This window comes from Crocuta crocuta, unplaced genomic scaffold (assembly GCF_008692635.1).
Source record: "Crocuta crocuta isolate KB4526 unplaced genomic scaffold, BGI_CrCroc_1.0 scaffold63, whole genome shotgun sequence".
Classification (NCBI taxonomy): Eukaryota; Metazoa; Chordata; class Mammalia; order Carnivora; family Hyaenidae; genus Crocuta; species Crocuta crocuta.
In genome coordinates, this window is record NW_027529171.1 from 182,924 (window position 1) to 203,467 (window position 20,544).

At 33.1% G+C, this 20,544-nt stretch overlaps 1 protein-coding gene across 1 annotated transcript in view; it reads right to left on the reverse strand.

Annotated features, from left to right (window-relative positions):
* SEMA3A (semaphorin 3A) overlaps nucleotides 1–20,544 on the reverse strand; it is a 203,356-nt gene that overhangs the window by 85,648 nt on the left and 97,164 nt on the right. The window contains exon 5 of the mRNA XM_077757607.1: nucleotides 929–1,022. Within this exon, the coding sequence (XP_077613733.1) occupies nucleotides 929–1,022 (94 nt within the window). The remainder of the gene's footprint in view (nucleotides 1–928; nucleotides 1,023–20,544) is intronic.

Consider the following 20,544-nt stretch of genomic DNA (forward strand, 5'->3'; position numbering starts at 1 on the left):
ACTCTGATCTTCCTATCTCTATCCTTTGAACTATGACTAAGGATTCCCCACCCATCTGCATTGTTGAAGGAAAAGAAGAAAGAAGACAACCAGAAAAGATGGTTAGAGGAAAGTGTAGAGGAAATACATTAAATGTTTGTTAGATTTTTTAAAAATGGCATAAAGTAAAAAAGAAACAAAAAAGATGAATACAAAAGCCCTTCATTTATTCAAGGTGACACAATAGGGTCTCTGCCAATTGTCTGACCATTAAAACTGATTGTACTGATTAAGTTATCCAAATGTTGAGAGCCTGACAAATCTTGTAATTACAATGAACAAAGATAATCTCGTTCTTTCCTTCTGACTTGACAAAATTCTCGGGGTGCCTGGGTGGCTCAGTCAGTTGAGCATCCGACTTTGGCTCAGGTCATGATCTCACGGTTTGTGGGTTCGAGTCCCGCATCAGGCTCTGTGCTGACAGCCAGCTCAGAGCCTGGAGCCTGTTTCAGATTCTGTGTCTCCCTCTCTCTCTGACCCTCCCCTGCTCATGCTGTCTCTCTCTCTCTCTCAGAAATAAATAAAAATTAAAAAAATTAAAAATTAAAAAAATTCTCCCTTGAAACCCCCCTTTTATATAAAATGAAAACCAAAACCATTTACTCACAGAATAAGAATTTTAGTCTTAGTGCGGATACATAGTGATAGAGCAGGAAATTTTAAGGACACATATTAAACCATTTTGATTAAAAAGAATCACAGACTAGACAGTATAATAATCAAAGCAGCATTTAGTATTTTTTTCTTCGTTTTCAAAATATTTGAAAATATCTCAACTGACATCCTCCTAAAATAGTTTGTGATTAATAACAGAAAATCTTGGTATAGAGAAAGGAACAATCTGGTTGTTATCTACAGAAAATTAACTGTTTAACTGTGGACTACGCACCTATTAAAAGAGATGCCGTCAGCAGTTTAGGGTCATATGGACTCTTCCCACGGCCATTTTCAAAATGTGAGTCCTCCAGCTTAAAAGTGTTATCCTGTAGGAAAGAAAAAGAAGTGTTGAATTTATTTAAAAGAAGAACTAAGTTAACATACCTATTAGAGAGAGCCTGGGCATTCATATCTACCATCAAGAGGTAAACTTTAGAGATGTATTTGTGTAAACTTTAGAGATGGCAAAATAATTTAAGAGGGTTAAAGCCAACTATTAGTAGCCAAGTATCTACTTAGCTTAGTGATTACTAGTACCATTTAACATGTTATAAGTGAATTCTCAGGGATGAGACCTGTCATGGTAAGAACAGAGTGATCATTTTATCACATCAGTATGCCAACCATGACCCTAATGGCTCTTGAAGAAAAGAATTTTAAATTTAAACGATTCTTTTTCTTCCTTCACATAGGGGAAAACATAGCAATCCTGTATATTAGATATCTACAACAAGATATACTATCTTTTCCATATGTACTTTTCAGAAGGAAATGCTAATTAACCATAGCAGTCACTTCACCTACCTCTATTGTTCCTTCAACTTTTCTGTTTAAAAGTTTCTCTGGAGCACACTAGAAGGTGGGAGATACCTGAAACTGTCTTTCTTAATTTCTCTAAGTGTGAAATGTCACATTGTATGTTAGGAGAGGTGTTGCCTAAAGGTAGTGTCATCAGAACACTAGCACAGAGGTGACATATTTTTATCACAGGGAAATCTGCTCAGCTGAGGCTCAGGCACCCAGAACTGGAGTGAACATTTCACTACATACAGAAATATGCACAGGTACCAAGGTAGAAAGTATTCTAGAAAGCACTGCAACAAAAGCCTTAATAAGGAAGGAAGTAACTCATGACTGAGACCCGGTTCTCAGAATGTGTCTAGCCACTGAAATGTCTACGTGACAATGGAGTAAATTGAGGAGAGGGGTAATTTCTAAACACTCTTTTTTAGAACCAAGTGCTCTGGGAATGAGTTAGGTCAGAATATACATGCTTTTTCCAGTAGCACATGAACTTGTCCACAAGCTGAAATAAAATAGCTTTTTTGGCAATTTCTCTACTCTTCACATATAGTATTTTCTACCTCCTTAGAATAATAAAGGGTATTCATTTTATGGCCAATAAGGATCACTTTAATATTTCTGATGGAACTAATGGCAGAGTTTCAAATTTTGACTCTTTAAATTCATTTGAGGTAGGGAAGAAGAGTGAAAAAGGAAGCCAACCAACAATGTTTGCTATCTTTATTACTGTGAGTGAGAATTACTGACTTTAGCCTTTCTTTGCAGTAATTCAGTATTTGGTAATTAGCTACCCCTAGCAATGATGGTCATTTAGCTGAGTTCTGAAACTTACAGAGCACAGAAATTTATGGGGTTTCTCAGAATTGTGCTAAGCTTTAATGGGAAGGTCAGTGAGTCAAAAGTCAGGCCCCCCTTGGCTCAATGATTACCTCTGTTTTTTTCTTTCAACTATTAATATCTCTGAGTTTAGGTCTCTCAAAGCCAATGGTGATAGGATATCTAACCTCACGTTTATTGTGAGGATTAAAGAACTGAAATAAAGGAGCAAAATAGAAAACCAACACAATTTTCTTTTACTTTAATACTGTTCACATAACCACTATAACCAAAGAATATTCAAATTTAGCACATATTGTTATCATTATTGTAAACTTTCCTAGTATAATTTGAAAAAAATATTACTTTAGGACAGTTGCCAAATTATAAACTTATTTACAAATACAAATTTATCATAGGCACTTGAATGTTAAAATTATAACATGAAACTTGACACATGCCAAGAAAAAGCACAGAAGAATCTCTTGAGTATTATTTAGAAATATTTTGATAAAAATTAAGTAATAGCCCAAAAGAAATATGCTCAGTAAAAGATACATACTCTATTGCCACAAATCACAGAAAATGTTATTAAAATTTGTATGTATGACTATTTCTCACAATAAGGAAGCAGCAGGAAATGATGGTGCAGCTGAAAATACTGTTATAAATATTACTATAAATTTCTTGTCTTCATAAGACAGTTTATGATACTGACAAAGATAAAGGAGATAATCCATCAAAGTATGAGACACTGAATGTCTGGGATCATGTGTCCAAGTTAATAAGACAATGCCAAGGTAGATAAGAAGTACTTCCAACCTTATGTTTGATATTTGACTTACAAGGTAATGGATTAAACTTCATAGAAGAGAGGTTAATCATGTCAGTTATGGTTCAAGAGAAGATAAAAAATTACCCTTTGCCATGGTGTCAGATAATGTGCTTTGAGCTGGCCTTTTCCTTTCCCTTTTTCCTTTAAATGTAACTCTCATCCAAATTTCTGTGTATCCATCATGTAATTCTATATTCTTATACAGGTTTACTAAAGGGTAAAACAATGAATTTCCTTTCCAGCTTACTGACAGGTAGTCTGAATAAGTATAATTTGATTTCTGAATAGGAAGGTAAAAGACATTTCTTATATACAAATGTTTATAGTGTAAAATTCATACCATTACATACAATAATGGGGTGCAAAAGTGTTGATATCAGACAGAACTGAGTATTATTCTGGATCTGTGTTTTATTAATTCTGGGCCTCAGGCAATTCCTACATCCTTCTGAAACTCAAATTAGTATGCTCTCTAAAAATAGTCATTAATTTCATTTTTCCACTGTCTATTGTTGCCACAATAAAATAATTCTTTCCTATATTGATCGATACCTCTTGTGCCACACTGGGAATGCCTGCCTATATATGCATCAGTGAAAATTGGGAGAGCTATTTAAAATATATGTAAATGCCTTGGATTCCCAAGATGTGATGAAAATTTTTCTTACTTATAGCTAGATCACAGTCTAGTTCAAAAGCTTACCTGAAAAAATATCACAAATTATAATAGGTATAAAATTTCTCAACTAACTAAAATACTATCCTTTTAATATGCCTGATGTGATTGGTAAGAAAAAACAACTATAATGCTGTTTTTTGTCTTGTAAGCAAGACCTATTAGATGTGTGAAGACTAAACCCATTGTAAAAAAAGAACAAAAAAAAAGCAGCTCTGTGTGTTAATATAATGGGAGAATAACATCCTATGTTGTCATATGTAACATATCACACAGACAACCCGTCTGGTTGGGCTTAAAAGGGCTTTTGAAATCTGATTGCTACTCAATGATTTTCTGTTTTAAGAGTGTTAGATAGATCACATGTGTAAGTAATAAGACCAGGAATCCTAAGACCAATGTACATAATTAAACTTCATAGCTTATGTGTCTTATTTGGGCTGAAGTGATTTTCATTTTTAGAAATACACAAACAAAAATCTAGCTGCATGGATTCTAATTGCTTTAGCAGATACTATGAGCATATCATATAAGTTATTGGGCTATATTTTATTACATGATTGCATCAGTTTTCAGCAACTATTTTTAGCTTTCAAGACCACTCTTTCCCCTTTGTCTTTTGGATTTCCTGAATGTTATTAGACTGTGGTGAGGTAAGGCATTAGAGGAAATAATAACTGTGCTAATGTCTAATCCAAAGTCTTATAAATTATAAACCATTGGTGACATCATGGCAATAAATTTTCTAAATCTCAATATTCCCCAAGTAATAAATTTAGGGAACAAAGTTTAATTTTAGTTGTTTTATTTAATGATTAAAACATAAATGATGTTTGTAAAAAAAAAAAAAAAGAAAAAAAGAAAAGAAAATCCTACATATATATGATAGAATGACCATTTGGAGTGGAAAATTAAATAAAATTAAGTCAAACCAATACTTGGACAGTATTTAAAAACATATATTATTCTGTTTTCTTTCAAATTCCTTTCTCCTCTCCTGCTCTTGGTAATGACACCTTGTTTGAAAGTTATATTGAATTATCAAATATTCTCTGGTCACGCTATTCTTTTTCTCATCTCTGCCTAAGACCTCTTTCTTCTTCCCTCACTTACACTCAGCCCTCAACCCCAGGGTGAACTTCCTTTCCTTTAAGAGTAAATTAAAAAGTCTCTTCTTAGGAGAAGTCTTCAGAGATTCCTGCAGATATAATTTATTAGCTCCCTTTGTGTATATCCTAATTAACAATACTATGAAGGCAATGACTATATTGGCTTCAGCAAAGACGGGATGTAACAGGATCTCACAGGAAATACTGTGGCATACTGCATTTTGCCCAAAGGAGATGCTTTTGTGGATCAAATTCATATGGAATTTACTTTTCCTAAAAGGTGACTAGATCTATGTTGTGCAATATTATAGCCATGAGCCACATGTGGCTGTTTAATTAATTAAAACTAAAAATTCCATTCTTCAGTCACACTAGCTACATTTCAAGTGCTCAATGGTCACATCAGGTTTGTAAATACAGTACTGCATAGATGCAAACATTTCCACTGTCACAGTTCTACTAGACATGGAGCTCTAGATCCAGAATCCCATTCCCTTAACAGCAAAGAAGAAAAGTGGAAATCAGAAGGCCTCCACAGAAAGAAGACCTGTCATCACACCAGAGTCATGNAATCTACAAGGAGGAATTATACTAAAAAACACTACTTTTCTTTTTTTTATTAACCAGGGTTATATTAAGTAACATTTAATGGAAGTACAGATGAATTCTTGTGTGTCATTCTTCCATTTGAACCACTTTTCTTTAATCTACGCAGGTATACATTTTACTCATTATTAAAGTTCAGGTCATACTACACAATCCATTAAATGTTTATTGATTTTCCATAGCAGAAAAAATATTTTCTCCCTGGAACTTGCAAGCAATCTATTCATACCCTCTTAGTGTCATTTGTTACTTTTAGCCTTGATATTCCATGATGCATGTGTTCTTTTTTTTTCCTACCAAATTATTTTGAGTAGAGAAAAAGATGTTATTTTTATTATTTTTTCTCAAATACTATAACAGAACTTTGCACTGAGTTAAAGCTCAGTAGAAGAATGAGTGAATGAATGAGACTCTGTAGAAAAACTATAGCTCAGGGATAGAAAGAACAAAAGCCCTGGCCTCTAGTGGCTAATAAATTAAGGATATGACCCAGATGAACACAAATGTGAGGTAGAGGCATACCACAAAATTCACATATTAAAGCAAGTTTCAAAGTGAGTTTGAGGAAATACAAGTTAACTTTTTCAAGTTATTGTGTTACTATTAATATATTATTGACACTTATTATACACTTCAAATATGAGTTTACTCTTACTCTAAAGGATAAGAACAAAACCTAGTGACAAAGAGGATAACCATACAATCCTTTTGTTATTACATCCCTATTCCTCTTTAATTTTCATTGGGCCTTATTAATAAATATTACTCCTTTTACTAGAGACATCTTCATTGAGGGTAAAATGACCAGAATGTTCCTCTGCAAAACTTACAAAAAATTTTTTGATCATTTATTCATTTTTGAAAAACAGAGAGAGACAGAGCATGAGCAGGGGAAGGGCAGAGAGAAAGGGAGACACAGAATCTGAAGCAGGCTCCAGGCTCTGAGCTGTCAGCACAGAGCCTGACATGGCGCTTAAACTCATTAGCTGTGAGATCATGACCTGAGCTGAAGTCGGACACTTAACCAACTGAGCCAGCCAGGCACCACCCTTTGCAAAATTTTCAAAACCTTTTCACCAACATACTATTTCTCCTGCGTATCCTGTCGTTCTGGTATAACCTCACCATTTTGTACTTAACAGAAATTACTTCAAGGATCTCTTGGATATAAGCAAATGGAATAGCATACTAGAGGAGCTGTGTGCACTTGCTAAATGTAATTTTGTACTTCTAAAAATACATAATTTCTTACTGGCATTTTCATCTTTAGATCTATTATGGAAACTTCTTAACTTACATAAGTTTTATGGAACACTAATGTAAATAACCATTAATATGGTGAATACATATTGATCTGTGACTAAGAATTATGTTTGAAATGTGAAAGTAAAATGTCTATTTAAATCAATGGAATGTACAAGAAATTACAGCAAAAATTATATAGCAATAGCACATTATATATAATATATAACATATATAATAGCACCTTATATATAAACACATATATATACACACACACAATATTACAATGCTTATAAAGCTATTTGGTAGCTATTTCACTTAACAATAAACACAGTAAATGTAAACAATATCCTGGAATTTCAAGTATATTATTTCAGTTTCATCTTCAAATAAGCCAATTATTATTATACTAGCTTTGTAGATGAGAAGCTGAGACATTTTACATATAATAATCAAAATCATAAAGCTTATAAGTAACCAAATTTGATAACAGAACTCTTTCAAATCTTTGTTTTTAACCACTACATTAAAAATAGATGTACCATATATATTATGTAATATACCCTAAAATAGTAGAAATTGGAAACCATAGGAGTTCAAAATGGACAAAATTTTCTGTTTCAGCACATGAGGAAAGGCTCTGTTTGATTTTATCCTTAAAAGATGTATTTTGGTGGGAGACAAGTGTATCTGTGAGTATGCATGTGTGTATATGTGTGTGCATTAGTTGTGGGTGCAGAGGGTCAGAGGAGCTCATAGAGAAAGGGCAGACGAAGCAGATTATTCTATCTAGGGGAAACAGCATGAAAAATATTCCCTCAAAAATAAGGTCCTATTTGATAAATAACAAAGTCGAGTTTAGATAACGAAGAATATATACATACATTAAGAGATAAGGCTGAAAAATACATTTGGAATCCAACTGTGGAATGTTTTCTGTGCCAAAGTAAGCACTTTAGTGTGTACTCAGAAGGTGTCAGTGACACAGTGATAATTTTAGCTAGAGAACAATAGCATCAAAGAGGTGTAATATTATGATGAATCTGACAGTGATGTGCAGGATGATTTAGAGACATACATGCCTGCTGGAAGGAAAAGAACCATTAGTCTGGGGAAGGGAGAATCAGGTCTTGTTACACACTGCAGCAATTTAAAGGAATTTTGTATGCTGTATGTTGTGTCTTGGTCAAGCTATTTGGTCAAGCTCCTGTGTCGCTCACGTTTCTTAACTCTGTTACATGAGAATCATCTTTCCTCAAGAAAACTAAAGCTGAGCATATACATGTTTTGTAAGCAGTCTTTAGGGTTTATTGATTCTATGTAGTTATGATAAGAGTTTCCAAATTAGTTATTCTCTAAAGGCTTCCTTGTTTCTAATATGGTGTGATTCTATTATCCTATCACTCTGAACGTGGACATTTGCTTCTAGTTCTTTGCCCCCTCTATCCTTGAGCATAACGCAGGGATTATCCAGATTTTAAAACCCATTTCCTTTGCATTCTCTATACACTGTTACTTAGAATTCGCTTATTTTTATGAACTCAGCTTCTAAATTTGTCTCAATCCTTCTGCTATTCTAATGACTCTAACTTAATTTCTTGGCCTGTTTGGATCACCTTATTCTCCATAGTTATTTCAAAGCTGAGAACTTCTGAAAGTCCTTGGCTCTTCAGGAAAGCACAAGACCACTAACAAATACTAAACTTCATAAAAACTAGTCTGTCAGAAAAAGTTATTAGCTTTATACATTATAGGAAGGTACAAAAGAAATGTAGGCCTGGTCGCTGTTACTGTATGCTATATAAAATAAAGCCAATGTATTTGCTGCAATGATTATAATGTATGAATCTGCCTTATATTTAATTATGACTGTAGCCATTTCAGATCATATCATATTAGAATTTTATCTTTCTCTGCAATATAAGAAACAAAACATCACTGCAATTATATGACTGTTAGCTGGAAATAAAAAACCCAGACAAACCTTGGTGAAAGACTGAAAGAGAGATTTAAAAAAAGGATTTATACCTGTAAGGATTTTTAAGTCTGAGTATACTAACAATACCGTCTTTTCTTATTAACTAATAGTTTTGAGTAGTTTTAGAGATACCATAACAGTAATATTTGGCTTTACGTCCAAAACGCAGTAATTTGATGCTAAAATATTTAGTCAATTATTATATTTATTCAAAAATTGCCACTACTTTTTAAATGTTTGCCTTGGAAAAGGGAATTTTCCTCAGTAAGTCCAGCTGCAAAACCAGCTATATAACTGTTTTAACAAAAATGAATTTTATCTATTAAAAATAAAAATATACCAGTTATATATAGTTTAGTTTAATATTCATGACCCATGATCACTTTCTAGATACATTCATGCAGACTTTATTGAATATAATTTCCGTTCCTGATAGTCTTAAGATCCAAAATAAAGGAAGGATAACTTCATTAGGGTAGACAACATTCTCACTAAGCTCATCTGTAGGTTAAACCTAAGCAGGGATGGCTGGGCCCTGGCCTCACTGATTTTAATGTCTATGGTTTGTCCAAGCATTGCTTTTGTATGGCAGAAATCTTACTTCTGAAATTGGTCTCCAGAGGACATGCCACTTTTTTGTGATCAAGAATACTGCTGTTATTTGTACTCTGGTAGATGTGACACAATATTACTGTTCACGGATTATGAAATCTAGATTTTATGACTCATTGTGCCACTGACAGATTATTTTTGAAGTGCCAATATTCTTATCTATGAAATGGAAATAATCCATATATTTGCTTCAAGGATTAAATGAAATATATTATATACTAATATAAAGAAGCATATTTAAGCAATATAGAAATCTAATTATCTTGATTATTATACACTATGAACACAACATCTTGTTAAGCAAGCATGTTGATAACTCATTTTCAATGAAAATAATAGCTAATACCTGTTGAATAACTCTTGGCAAAACAGTCTCCTAAGTGCTTTGTAGGTATTGCTTTTTAACTTCACAATACACCTTAAAATACATAAGGTGATTATCCTAGTTTTGTAGATCAAGTAACAAAGAGAAAATATGACTTGCCTAAGGTCACATAGCTAGTATATAATAGAGCCAGGTAATCAATTTCTAGAAACAGTGATAATTGGAGGAATTATAACAACTTATTTTTTGTGCTTGATTTGTACAACAATGTGACTTCAGTAACACACATCAAACATAAAATGCTGCTATTAAGTATACTATTAAGATACTATTAAGTATCTCTTTAACTCAATTTTGTATTTCCTGTAGTTCATGCATATGTTAGCCCTTGAATCGATCTTCACTAAATTGATCAAGAGAGATAACACTGCATTTAATATAGTCCTTGCGTTATACTATTAATATAACAAAAAGAAGTAAAAGGAATGAACATATTTCTAACCTCATTTGAAGAAAAGATACATGAAACTACTTTGTTTCCAAGTTTATGGAAAATTAGTACGACTTTATTCATTGTCTTCCTAGTAACAATATACAGTCCTTACAGCTGGATTAAATAGGATTTGCCCTCTAAATTCAAGGAACCTGAATTTATCTGGGTTCCTCAAACAAACAGTGACATAATTCATCTGCTTTTTGTCATCATTAAAATTAATGGTATAAACCAAGGAAAACGGAAAGCATATGTGTTCGTACTTCATGTAGGTTATGGTTTTAATAGGAGCTTAATTTGAGTTTATGCAGATATCACATACCTGTCATAGTATAATTATTCAGCTACAAATGCTTGTTAACTCCCAAGGTATGTAACAATGAAAAGAAAAATTCTATCTTGGCTACAATGAAGAATACAGAATATGAACAATTTATTCTACAGTGTTTTGCCTTAGTGAGACATGGTAAAGTAAGTTGAACCATAGAGCAAATCAATGGCTCACCAAAAATAAAATAATGGAACAATTCACTTGATCTTTCTTTCCATGTGCCTTTTAAGTCTTCTATGTTCAAAGTATAGTTACTTTTGCACTAGCCATCTTACCATTTCAAAAAGCATCAGAGGCTTTTTTATCCTAAACTGTGAAAGTATAGCTATTATTTTTTGCTAGTTCTTTTTATAAATGTGCTTGTCACATCCATGATTGGAAACCACAGGGAACTTTATCAATTTAAATGTATATTCTTTCAATAGAAAGAAGCATATGTACAATAGGGAGTATTAAAATCTATTCATATGGGTTCTTTACATTTCAAGATTTTTAATAGATACTATCTGAGAAATGATGAGGCCAATAGAATTAACATTTTATTTATACCTGGGTATGCTTAACTGAAGCCTGGTCATTCAAGTACTGTCGTAATCATTTGTAAATATATGGTTTTCTTTCAGCAAATTAGAAAATATTTAAATACTAATTATTTTGGCAGTTATTGTAGGAGAGAATCCTATAAGTTCTTTGTGACAATACAAATTCTAGAGAATAATTTGGGAATTATTTTAGTTTTGGAAATAGACACAAATGCAAAAAAAGGAAAAAATAATACTAAAACAAAATAAAGTTCACCATGGAATTTAGAATATTGAAAAAAATTAAATACAAATAAGAAGGGGGTGATAAATTATGTCATACCTACATGAGTGATTATAATGCAGGCATACAATAGATGCATCTATTAAATACGTTATTTACCTACTAAATATATTATTAATATCTATTATCATATTGCCAAGGCAATAATGCAACAATGTAAGATGTATGAAAAAAACTGAAGGATATTCATCATGATACCAAATCTCTAGCTTATGTTATTTGGCTATTTTTTCTACTTATATCATTTTGATCTCTCTTAACACTATACTATTATCATACAGCTCACACATTAAAAAAATGACAACAGCTGGGTTTCTGCATCCTACTATGTAAGTAAATATTCAAACTGACAGAGTACGGACTGAATCTGACCTGGAGACATGCTTTATTTGTTGGGCACAGGTTTTGAAATCTTGAATTTGAATATCTTTTCACAAGACTTAGGATTTTTCATGGGATAACCCATTTCCACTGTTCCCCACTGTTTTGAGTTTCCTTCTACATCTTTTTATGTCACCTGCATTGTGACCATAGGCATTTGTGTTTGCAACGCCTATAAAGCATTGTAACTTAACTTAATCACCAACAAATACACTGCATTTATATTTAATAGTCTCCATTTTTCAGATTTACATCATATAACAAAGTCCTCAGAAGTAATGTGGTCATGCTCATATATCTCATGTTAGAAATACTATAAGGTTTAGCAATTAATCATGGTTAAACACAGAAGTTAATGGGGACTTCAAAGTGATTCGAAACTCTAATTGCCACAGTATCATAAATCTCCATAGCTTTTCACTCATTGTTTTCATATAATTAAGTTGATCTATATACATACTGTTAACAATGTCTCTTTTATTAAAAAAATGATGCTTCCAATATTTATATCTAAATTAATTATCCAGAATCCTTAAGAGTTGAGCTTTAAAGGTGTATAGTTAACTACTGAAAAATACAGGCAAAACAGTCCTTACAGATGTACCCAGATGTTGAGTGGCTTCTTTTGCTGTCAAATTAATGACCATAGAGACATTCTATATCATACAGTGAGTTGACTTTTGGGTCATTTTTTTTCTAATCTATTACAGCAAAAATGTGAATTATTTATAAATGAATCTCTCTCACTGGGAGAAGTCAGTTTCTGGCTATAAAGCAAGATTTCTTTGTTATCAGATAAACAATTATAACTAAATAATCTAGAATAAATCAAGTGTTTTTACTTAGTTTATTAAGTAGAATGTCTGATGTTGAAAATTAAACTATACATCTAAAATTACCATTCACATGGTTTGGAAATTTATATCATGCTAAATGACATTTTCAATTAGAGAAAACAATGAATCTTTATTATAAATTATTTTAAGAGTAGTTGAAAGCTCAATTAATATCTTTCTCAGCTTATTCATGACCATTTACTCTTCTTAAAAAATATACTTTAACCCCTGTCTTTAAGAAATTTATAGTTTTAGATGTAGGGACAACATTAACACATAAAAATTGAGGGTAGTAAAAATTACTTTGAATTATGACATATATTCCTACATACTTTGTGTTATACAAATTCAAAGTGAAGACATAGTTTAAATGAGTTGAATCAAGAATGCAGATGATGTATTTGTGGCATACTTAAACGAATGCTTCAGTTTGAACAACAGATGATGTAGGATGAAAGAAAAGAAAAATTTAGCAAAATTATTTTCTGTCTAGGCACTGTTGAATTAAAAAGAAAACTGTCAATATTTGCCCAAGTCTATGTTTGACTATGGGTAATAAACATAATTACAATCATAGATCCCCTAAATAAAAATGTATCCTAATGGAAAAACTGGAAGAAAATATGTAAATAATAAAAGTTATGTTTGACTACTAATTATGTCTATGTATGCATTATAGTTAGGCATACACATATATACATATACACACATATCCATGTATCCTATATATCTGACCTAATATATGTTACATGTAAACATACTGAACATAATACAACTTAACATTATATATTTTAAAATCTTAAGATGATTGGGGCTTTACAAGTATTTTCACATATAGATAGGGACAGACTAAAATATATACTTTAAAGTTTAAGAAAACAGATGCTTTTTAAGAATTATATTGACTAAAGATTCCCTATTCCACCCTTCTCCTTTTTATAATTTTTTTTTCTTGAAGAAGACTGAGGATGGCTTGCCTCATGGTGGAAGAAGAAAAACTACTTAAAGACTCTCTCTTTGGAGTAGCATTTCGGGTTGCCTTGTAGTTTTGCCTTAATTCTGGTCCCTTTACTAATATATTATCATCAGCTTCATTATCCATGCTACTGTTGTGTGCTAGCACAAACAGAGAAATATATATATTCTGGAAAGAGTAGAATATATTATATATGTTTCATTCATTTTCAAATAGTGAATTATTTATTAGAGCTGCACTCTAGCTGCAAAGCTAAATATCAATGAAAAGTGTCAGGGAGTAGGAAGTGGAAGAGCCCAAGATGATAACCAAAGAATGGGGAAAAGTAATAAAAAGGCAGTGAGTATACTGTGGAATAGTAAATCCTGAGGAATTTAGGTAATTTCTAATATTGTTATCATTACTGAAGAATCCCATAATGCTAAGTAAGGCAAAGACTATTTGCAAAAGAAATGTTTTCTTTCAGTCATCTTATGATCTTGCGTAAAAATGGTATTCCTTAATTTAAGAAGAAAAGGTAATATTACCTTGGAAAAATTTAGGCCTGGCGTCCTTTTCAAAGAATGGCCAAAGAAAACCTAAAAGCATCTTGAATATAGAAAATTTAGGCAAATGTTTATAATGCTATTAGTTTTTGAGCTCAAGGAATTCCTGCACGAATCAGTTATTAATTCTAACTCACAAAAAATCCAGTCATCTAAAATCTGCACATGGATAGAAAAACTAAATCCTGATTTTGTGGCATTATTAAAACATTGCAAGTGTCATACTCTCAGAGGAATATTCTATATCTACAAAGTACACAGTTAAATTTTATCCGAATCTTACAGGATCTTTTAAACAACATATAATAGCAATTGCTACTGCTATTCATTACTGTGCCATCACAGTTATAATGAAAATTAGAGTTTTCGTGCTCGAAATTTAATGTTAGAATTGAACAATTGGATATTTCTCTTCAAAGAAACACAAAAAAATCATGGGGTGCCTGGGTGGCTCAGTCAGTTGAGCATCCGACTTTGGCTCAGGTCATGATCTCACTGTTCGTGGGTTCAAGCCCTGCATCGGGCTCTGTGCTGACAGCCAGCCCAGGGCCTGGAGCCTGTTTCCGATTCTGTATCTCCCTCTTTCTCTGACCCTCCACTGCTCACGCTGTCACTGTCTTTCTCTCTCTCAGAAATAGATAAAAATTAAAAAAAAAAAACAACAAAGAAACATAAAAAATCATTTTAAAACATAGATCATCAGAATGTAAAGGAGGCCCAAATTTGATTGAAAACTGATCACTTATTTTGGCAAATAAGTCAATTTCTGGTAAATAATATTTTCTCACTTTAAATTTATATTGAAGGGCATTAAATTATGAGCAACTTACAAGAGATGATTTGCAATATATACTCACAATATAAAATATATAATTACTAATATAATTAACTAAATACAATTAACTAAATAATATTTTTAAACCATATATCTTTAAAAATGTGAGTATTTTCTAAACCGCGTATAATAAATGTAAATAAAACCAAACTGATAACTGACTCAAATAAAGGATAAACATGACTTCCAGGAAGTTTAAATTGATTAATATTGCTATTTTACACAGTCCATCAAAATGGATAAAAATAGTAAAATTCAGAGAGAATAAGTAATGACTTGCTATCTCAGGTTTAGAATCTTTTCCAGAAAATAATCCTGCCTCTTTCCACGGTAACCTTTGTGGATTACTGTTAAAACATTTATTCCTAAATCCACAGTTAATTCAGTAAAGACATTATTCTATAAACAATATAGGCTACATCTCAAGTGCCATTATAATTATGCTTAATTTTGTTGACCGGCTTTAAGTCTGGATTTCTGCTTCACTGAGCATCAGTGATCATACAAGTGCTGACTGTGTGGTAGGTTTGGAAGCACCAACCATTTCGATCAAATTGCAGCTGTTATATATGTTCAATATCTTGATTGAATCTGTTAATTTCATAAAATCACTTACAGTTTTGTTACAATTCTCTATGTCTCTATCTCTTTCAAATCTGTGTTATTTATTTATTTTCATAATAATGCTTAAAAAAATTGACTGCAAAAACCAGAAGAATGACTACCTGGCTGTTGTCTCTGAAATTACTGCTCATATTCTGAATAAATAACCAAGTAATTATCAGCTGAAATGATACATGTATACACTTTATTTGAAAGCAATTTTAAATTAAGATAAAATGACACAGCAGGAAAATCAGGTCTAACTAATGAGTTGTAATTCTGCAAGTGTTGCTTTATAAATTTTCACACAAAAAACATTTGAAAATAAGATCAATCAGTTCTCTGGATAGCTGGATTTAGGGAGCTGAGAATAAATGTATAAAGATGTAGGTGAAACCACTTATGGCATGATCTGGTTATTCCAATTTTCCATAAACCATAAAATAATCCCTAAACCTGTTTTGTTTAGAATGCTTCAAAACTAATTTGAAATAGTAAGGATTGGGGACAAAATTCATTTAGATCATTAAACGGTTAGTAATAAAAACACTGCTTCTCTATGTGTTATTATAACAAGTCCTCCCAAAAGAGTCATGACACTTCTTTGGTGAGCTACTTAATGCTGTGGTCTTTAAAAAAAAAAAAAATCAGGAATTCAAGCGTAGCCTACTATCATTTAAATTTATGCTCCTAGATATGGTATGTATTAGAAATCTACCTCTCTCTACTTGGAGACACTCACATTTTGCTAAAGTCAAGGTAGTACACATAAGGCAAAATGAAAAATCAGGCAGCTCTCCAGTTGATTAATAAAAAGCCACAACACCTATTTACCTCAAATTTCCTTTTTTTTAAAGTTTATTTATTTTGAAAGAGATAGAGCACGGATGGGGGAGAGACGAGGGAGAGACGGAGGTGAGGGGGAGAGGGAGGGGAGAAAGTGAATCCCAAGCAGGCTCAACACTGTCAGTCAGAGCCAGATGCAAGGCTCGAACTCACTAACCACAAGATCATGACCTGAGTCAAAATCAAGAGTCAGATGCTTAGCTGACTGGGCCACCCAGGCACCCCTATCTGAAATATCCTGCTATTTAAAGCTATATTTCTGAACATGAACAAAATAAGGTAGGGATTTTTTTCTCAACAGTAAGTGAATGATTTTTGTCTTTATAGATAATATTCTATCCAATATTTTGAAAAGTTACTTGCAAACTGTTATTCACAGCCATTATACGTTGTCAAAGATAATTCTTTACAGGAAAAGTAAAGTTACAGTATGACGAAACCTGAAAATTCCTATGTAATGTGATGCCTAACAATTGTGCGTTTCTCAAGGGATATTAAGAATAGAGGATAAGGATATGCTTATATTAGTAGGGGAGGATGCAACATTTGGAATGAGATTTTTTTTTGGCTAACTCAATTAATGGACAGTATTTGAAGTTTAGGAGGAGCGAAGGGAGGATGAGAGGGGGTGTTGTAGGAAATGAGAACAGAGATGTAGGAGGAGATTGTATTACACGGAGCTTTGAACCTAACCATAAAATCTTAGATGCTCTTCTGGGGGGAAAGAGTAACTGGTGGGCTGGGGAAAGGACAGTGAGTAAACACAGATGGAAATTGAAAACGGTCGCAACATTAAGAAAGGAGAATATATGGTAGGAACGAAGTTGAGGCATATCCTGCATCATGTGGTAAAGTTTTGACATTTTGTAATTCTGAAATCTTCCTGCGGATACAGTCAAGGAATATTTAACAGAGGACAATTACAAAACATGGAATACATTTGTTGAACTATTTAGATGACAAAACTAATTTCATCTTAAGCACTAATTTTTTGTATCTTTTTACCCTATTTAAATAAATGAAATTTCATTGTCCTCTAGCATCCCCCCCCCTTGCAGTTTAGAAAACAAATGGGGCAAAATGGAAAATATGAATGTGAATGGGTTAACAAGAAGGCAAGCTTGTTGTTAGAAGGTTTGACACTTCCAGTGTTTTGGAATAGAAAAGTAGAACTAAATCTCAAATGTATAGTTAACCTAGACTTCTTGACTTCCACATGATCTTTGTATTTGTTTGGCACATTTTAAGTGCTCCGATTTCCAAAGACAGGTGCCAGGCAAGATCAGGGAAGAGGACAGAGTAATGCTGTCTTTCCTGTTTTCCTACCCCTATGGCTATTCTAAATTCTCCATGGTGACCTGTGTGATCACTTCACAGGACCAGAGGGTCAGCAGCAATGGTATAAAGGCTGCAGCTGTTGCTGTGGTGCTAGTACCACACTCTTCTTGCCAGCCCTCGCTCTGGTCCTAGCATTTCATCGCAGCAGCACCAGCTAGGAACAAAGGAAGACTCTAGGTCCTGTGCTGGGCAGTTCCATAATCTGTGGAATTAGAGCACCTGGGTTGGAGTCCAGGCTCTGCTGCTGCATAGGTTGTGTGACTCTGACTTTCCTCTCCCTAAGCCTGTTTTCTCATATGTGACAGTAAGACAGAAACTCTGCTATTATTTTTATTGTTATTTTCATATTATATTTATATTCCTCACAAATGTGCTATGTGGTAGATATCAATGTATTCATCTGAAAGTCAAGGACATTGCTTATGCTCTAGGGGTATAACTGATCATTAACAGAGCTGGAATTTACAATAATTATATCCATGGCCAAGGCATTATAATAGAAGATAGCAGGTTTAGCTGTTCAAGCTGTTGTTACATGAAATGTTATGATTTTAGAAATCCACAGCAAAAAAAGATGTGGTTTGTGTACTGAGAAAATACTCTGGAAACAAGGAACAATTATTTCTAATCATGCTCTACCACAAGCTGTCTTAACTTGTTTCTTCATATGCTCAAAATGATAACCAGGGGCCTGTGCAGCTAATGACAGACCCGAGAAACAAAGATAAGTCTTGGGGTTTTTTCAAAGGATTAATTGGGAAATATATTTTAAACACATAAAGATAAATTTAGTCAGTTGCACAATTCTCTTTTCCTCCTGACCTACACTCCCTTGAATTAGGTTCCTTTCAGACACAAATTTCACATACACTTGTTTAATTATCCCTTTTCCTCAAGTATTCCTTCAACACCAACACTTTTCCTGAAGTCCATTCCCACTCTTCCACTGGAAGGTCCATATTGGAAAACATCAATGACTTTCTTGTTCTAACTGCCTTGGAGTTTTCCCAAGGCTTTTTTACTTTATTATTTTATTTTTTTTATTTTTGGGTCATATCGGATGTTCCTTGTATTTTCATTGAACATGGAGATTCTGAGTGCCTATTTCAAAGTATGATTTTCTGTTTTAACTTGATTCTGTGTTTGTTCTACCCCTATCTCCGTTTCCTGTTCTTTCATCACTTCTCCCCGGTTTCACCAAAAGTGACTTTGCTAAGGTGTGGTCCTGGGCTTTTTTGTATTTCATTTCACCTTAGTTATTATTCAAAACTTCTAACTCATGACCTCTTTGACTATACTTTGACTACACTTTTTTTTTTTTTCCTTCAGCTCAGTACTTGCCTAAGTGACACACTGCTTGAATGACTCTTCCAAATCATAACCTCGACACAGTGGAAAACAAGCACTGCACTTTCTTCTCAACACCAGGATCTTATGATCAAGTCAATTCTAAATGATGCTCCAAATCTCATCAATGAACTCATCGATATTTGTCACACACGTTCAAAGCCCAGGATATATCCTTAGCTTATCGGTTTCATTTATTGTTTATTATCTATCAATTATTAAATCTTTTCTATCCTTTGACCAAAGAACATCATATATTTTTTCTTCTACCGTCACTGTTCAAGTATTGGCTGTGATTACATCAATACCAGACTTCTGCTTAGCTTTCCAGCTCTTTCCTGTTTTACCCATTTCAGTACATACTCCACTAGCAGTTTAAAATTCTATAAAACCTGCTTTCATTATATTAACTTTCTACTCAACAATCCTCAGTAGCTTTCTTTTTCATATATATAACTTTCTCTCAAAATTCCTTAGAATGTGGCCTAAGGCTAATGCCCAACTTCATTGTTTTTTTACTTTCTAATTTAGCAAAATGGTCTACTGAGCATATTCTCTTCACTATCTGACAAAAATAGTACATTTGGCATTAGTTTCATGTCTTTGTGGTTTTCTTTTTTAGTAAAAATATTTATTTTGTTCTGTGCATTTATCAAAACCCTTTCAGGTCATTATCAGGATTTACTTTCAAATAGCTTAATATAATTACTGTATTAAGAGGTTAGTAGTTATATAATAGACCTGAGTTCAAACTGTGACCCTGGGATTCTCTAGGTGTGTGATTTTCATTAGTTATTGGACCTAATTCCCAGTTTTCTCATCTATAATATGCAAAAAAAAAAAAAAAAAAACAATCTGCCTATTTAGAGTACTATAGCAATGAAATGAGATAAGTAGTTGGCATAGTGTTTGAAAATGTACTCAATAATTTTTACAACATTCTTAAATTTCCTTTTTATGTTGTATTTATTATTGAGCCAAAAACAAACAGAGCATGAGCAGGGGAGGGTTAGAGAGAGACACACACACAGAATCTGAAGCAGGCTCCAGGCTCTTAGCTGTCAGCACAGAGCCCCACGCAGGGCTCTAACTCACAAACCGTGGGATCATGACCTGAGCCGAAGTCAGACACTTAACCGACTGAGCCACCCAGGAGCCCCAATTTTTACAATATCCCACATATGATCCCACATCATGCTAGGGGTTAAAGTTGCAGAATTGAATAAGATACATATACTATCAAGTTCTCTGTCACTTACAGTTGTGTAGGGAAGACAGACATTAAACAAATACATATACAATGCTCATGTAACTGCCATGTATATTGCTGAAGAATACTATTATACGAGAAAAATGACAGTGATTTAACCTAAGTTGGTAGTGGGAATGAGGTGGCCAGACAAGGCTTCTCTGACAGAAAATCTAAGTGGAGTTCTGAGGTATAATCAGAAGTTATACATAAAAGTGTTCAAAAATAACTCAAAAATAG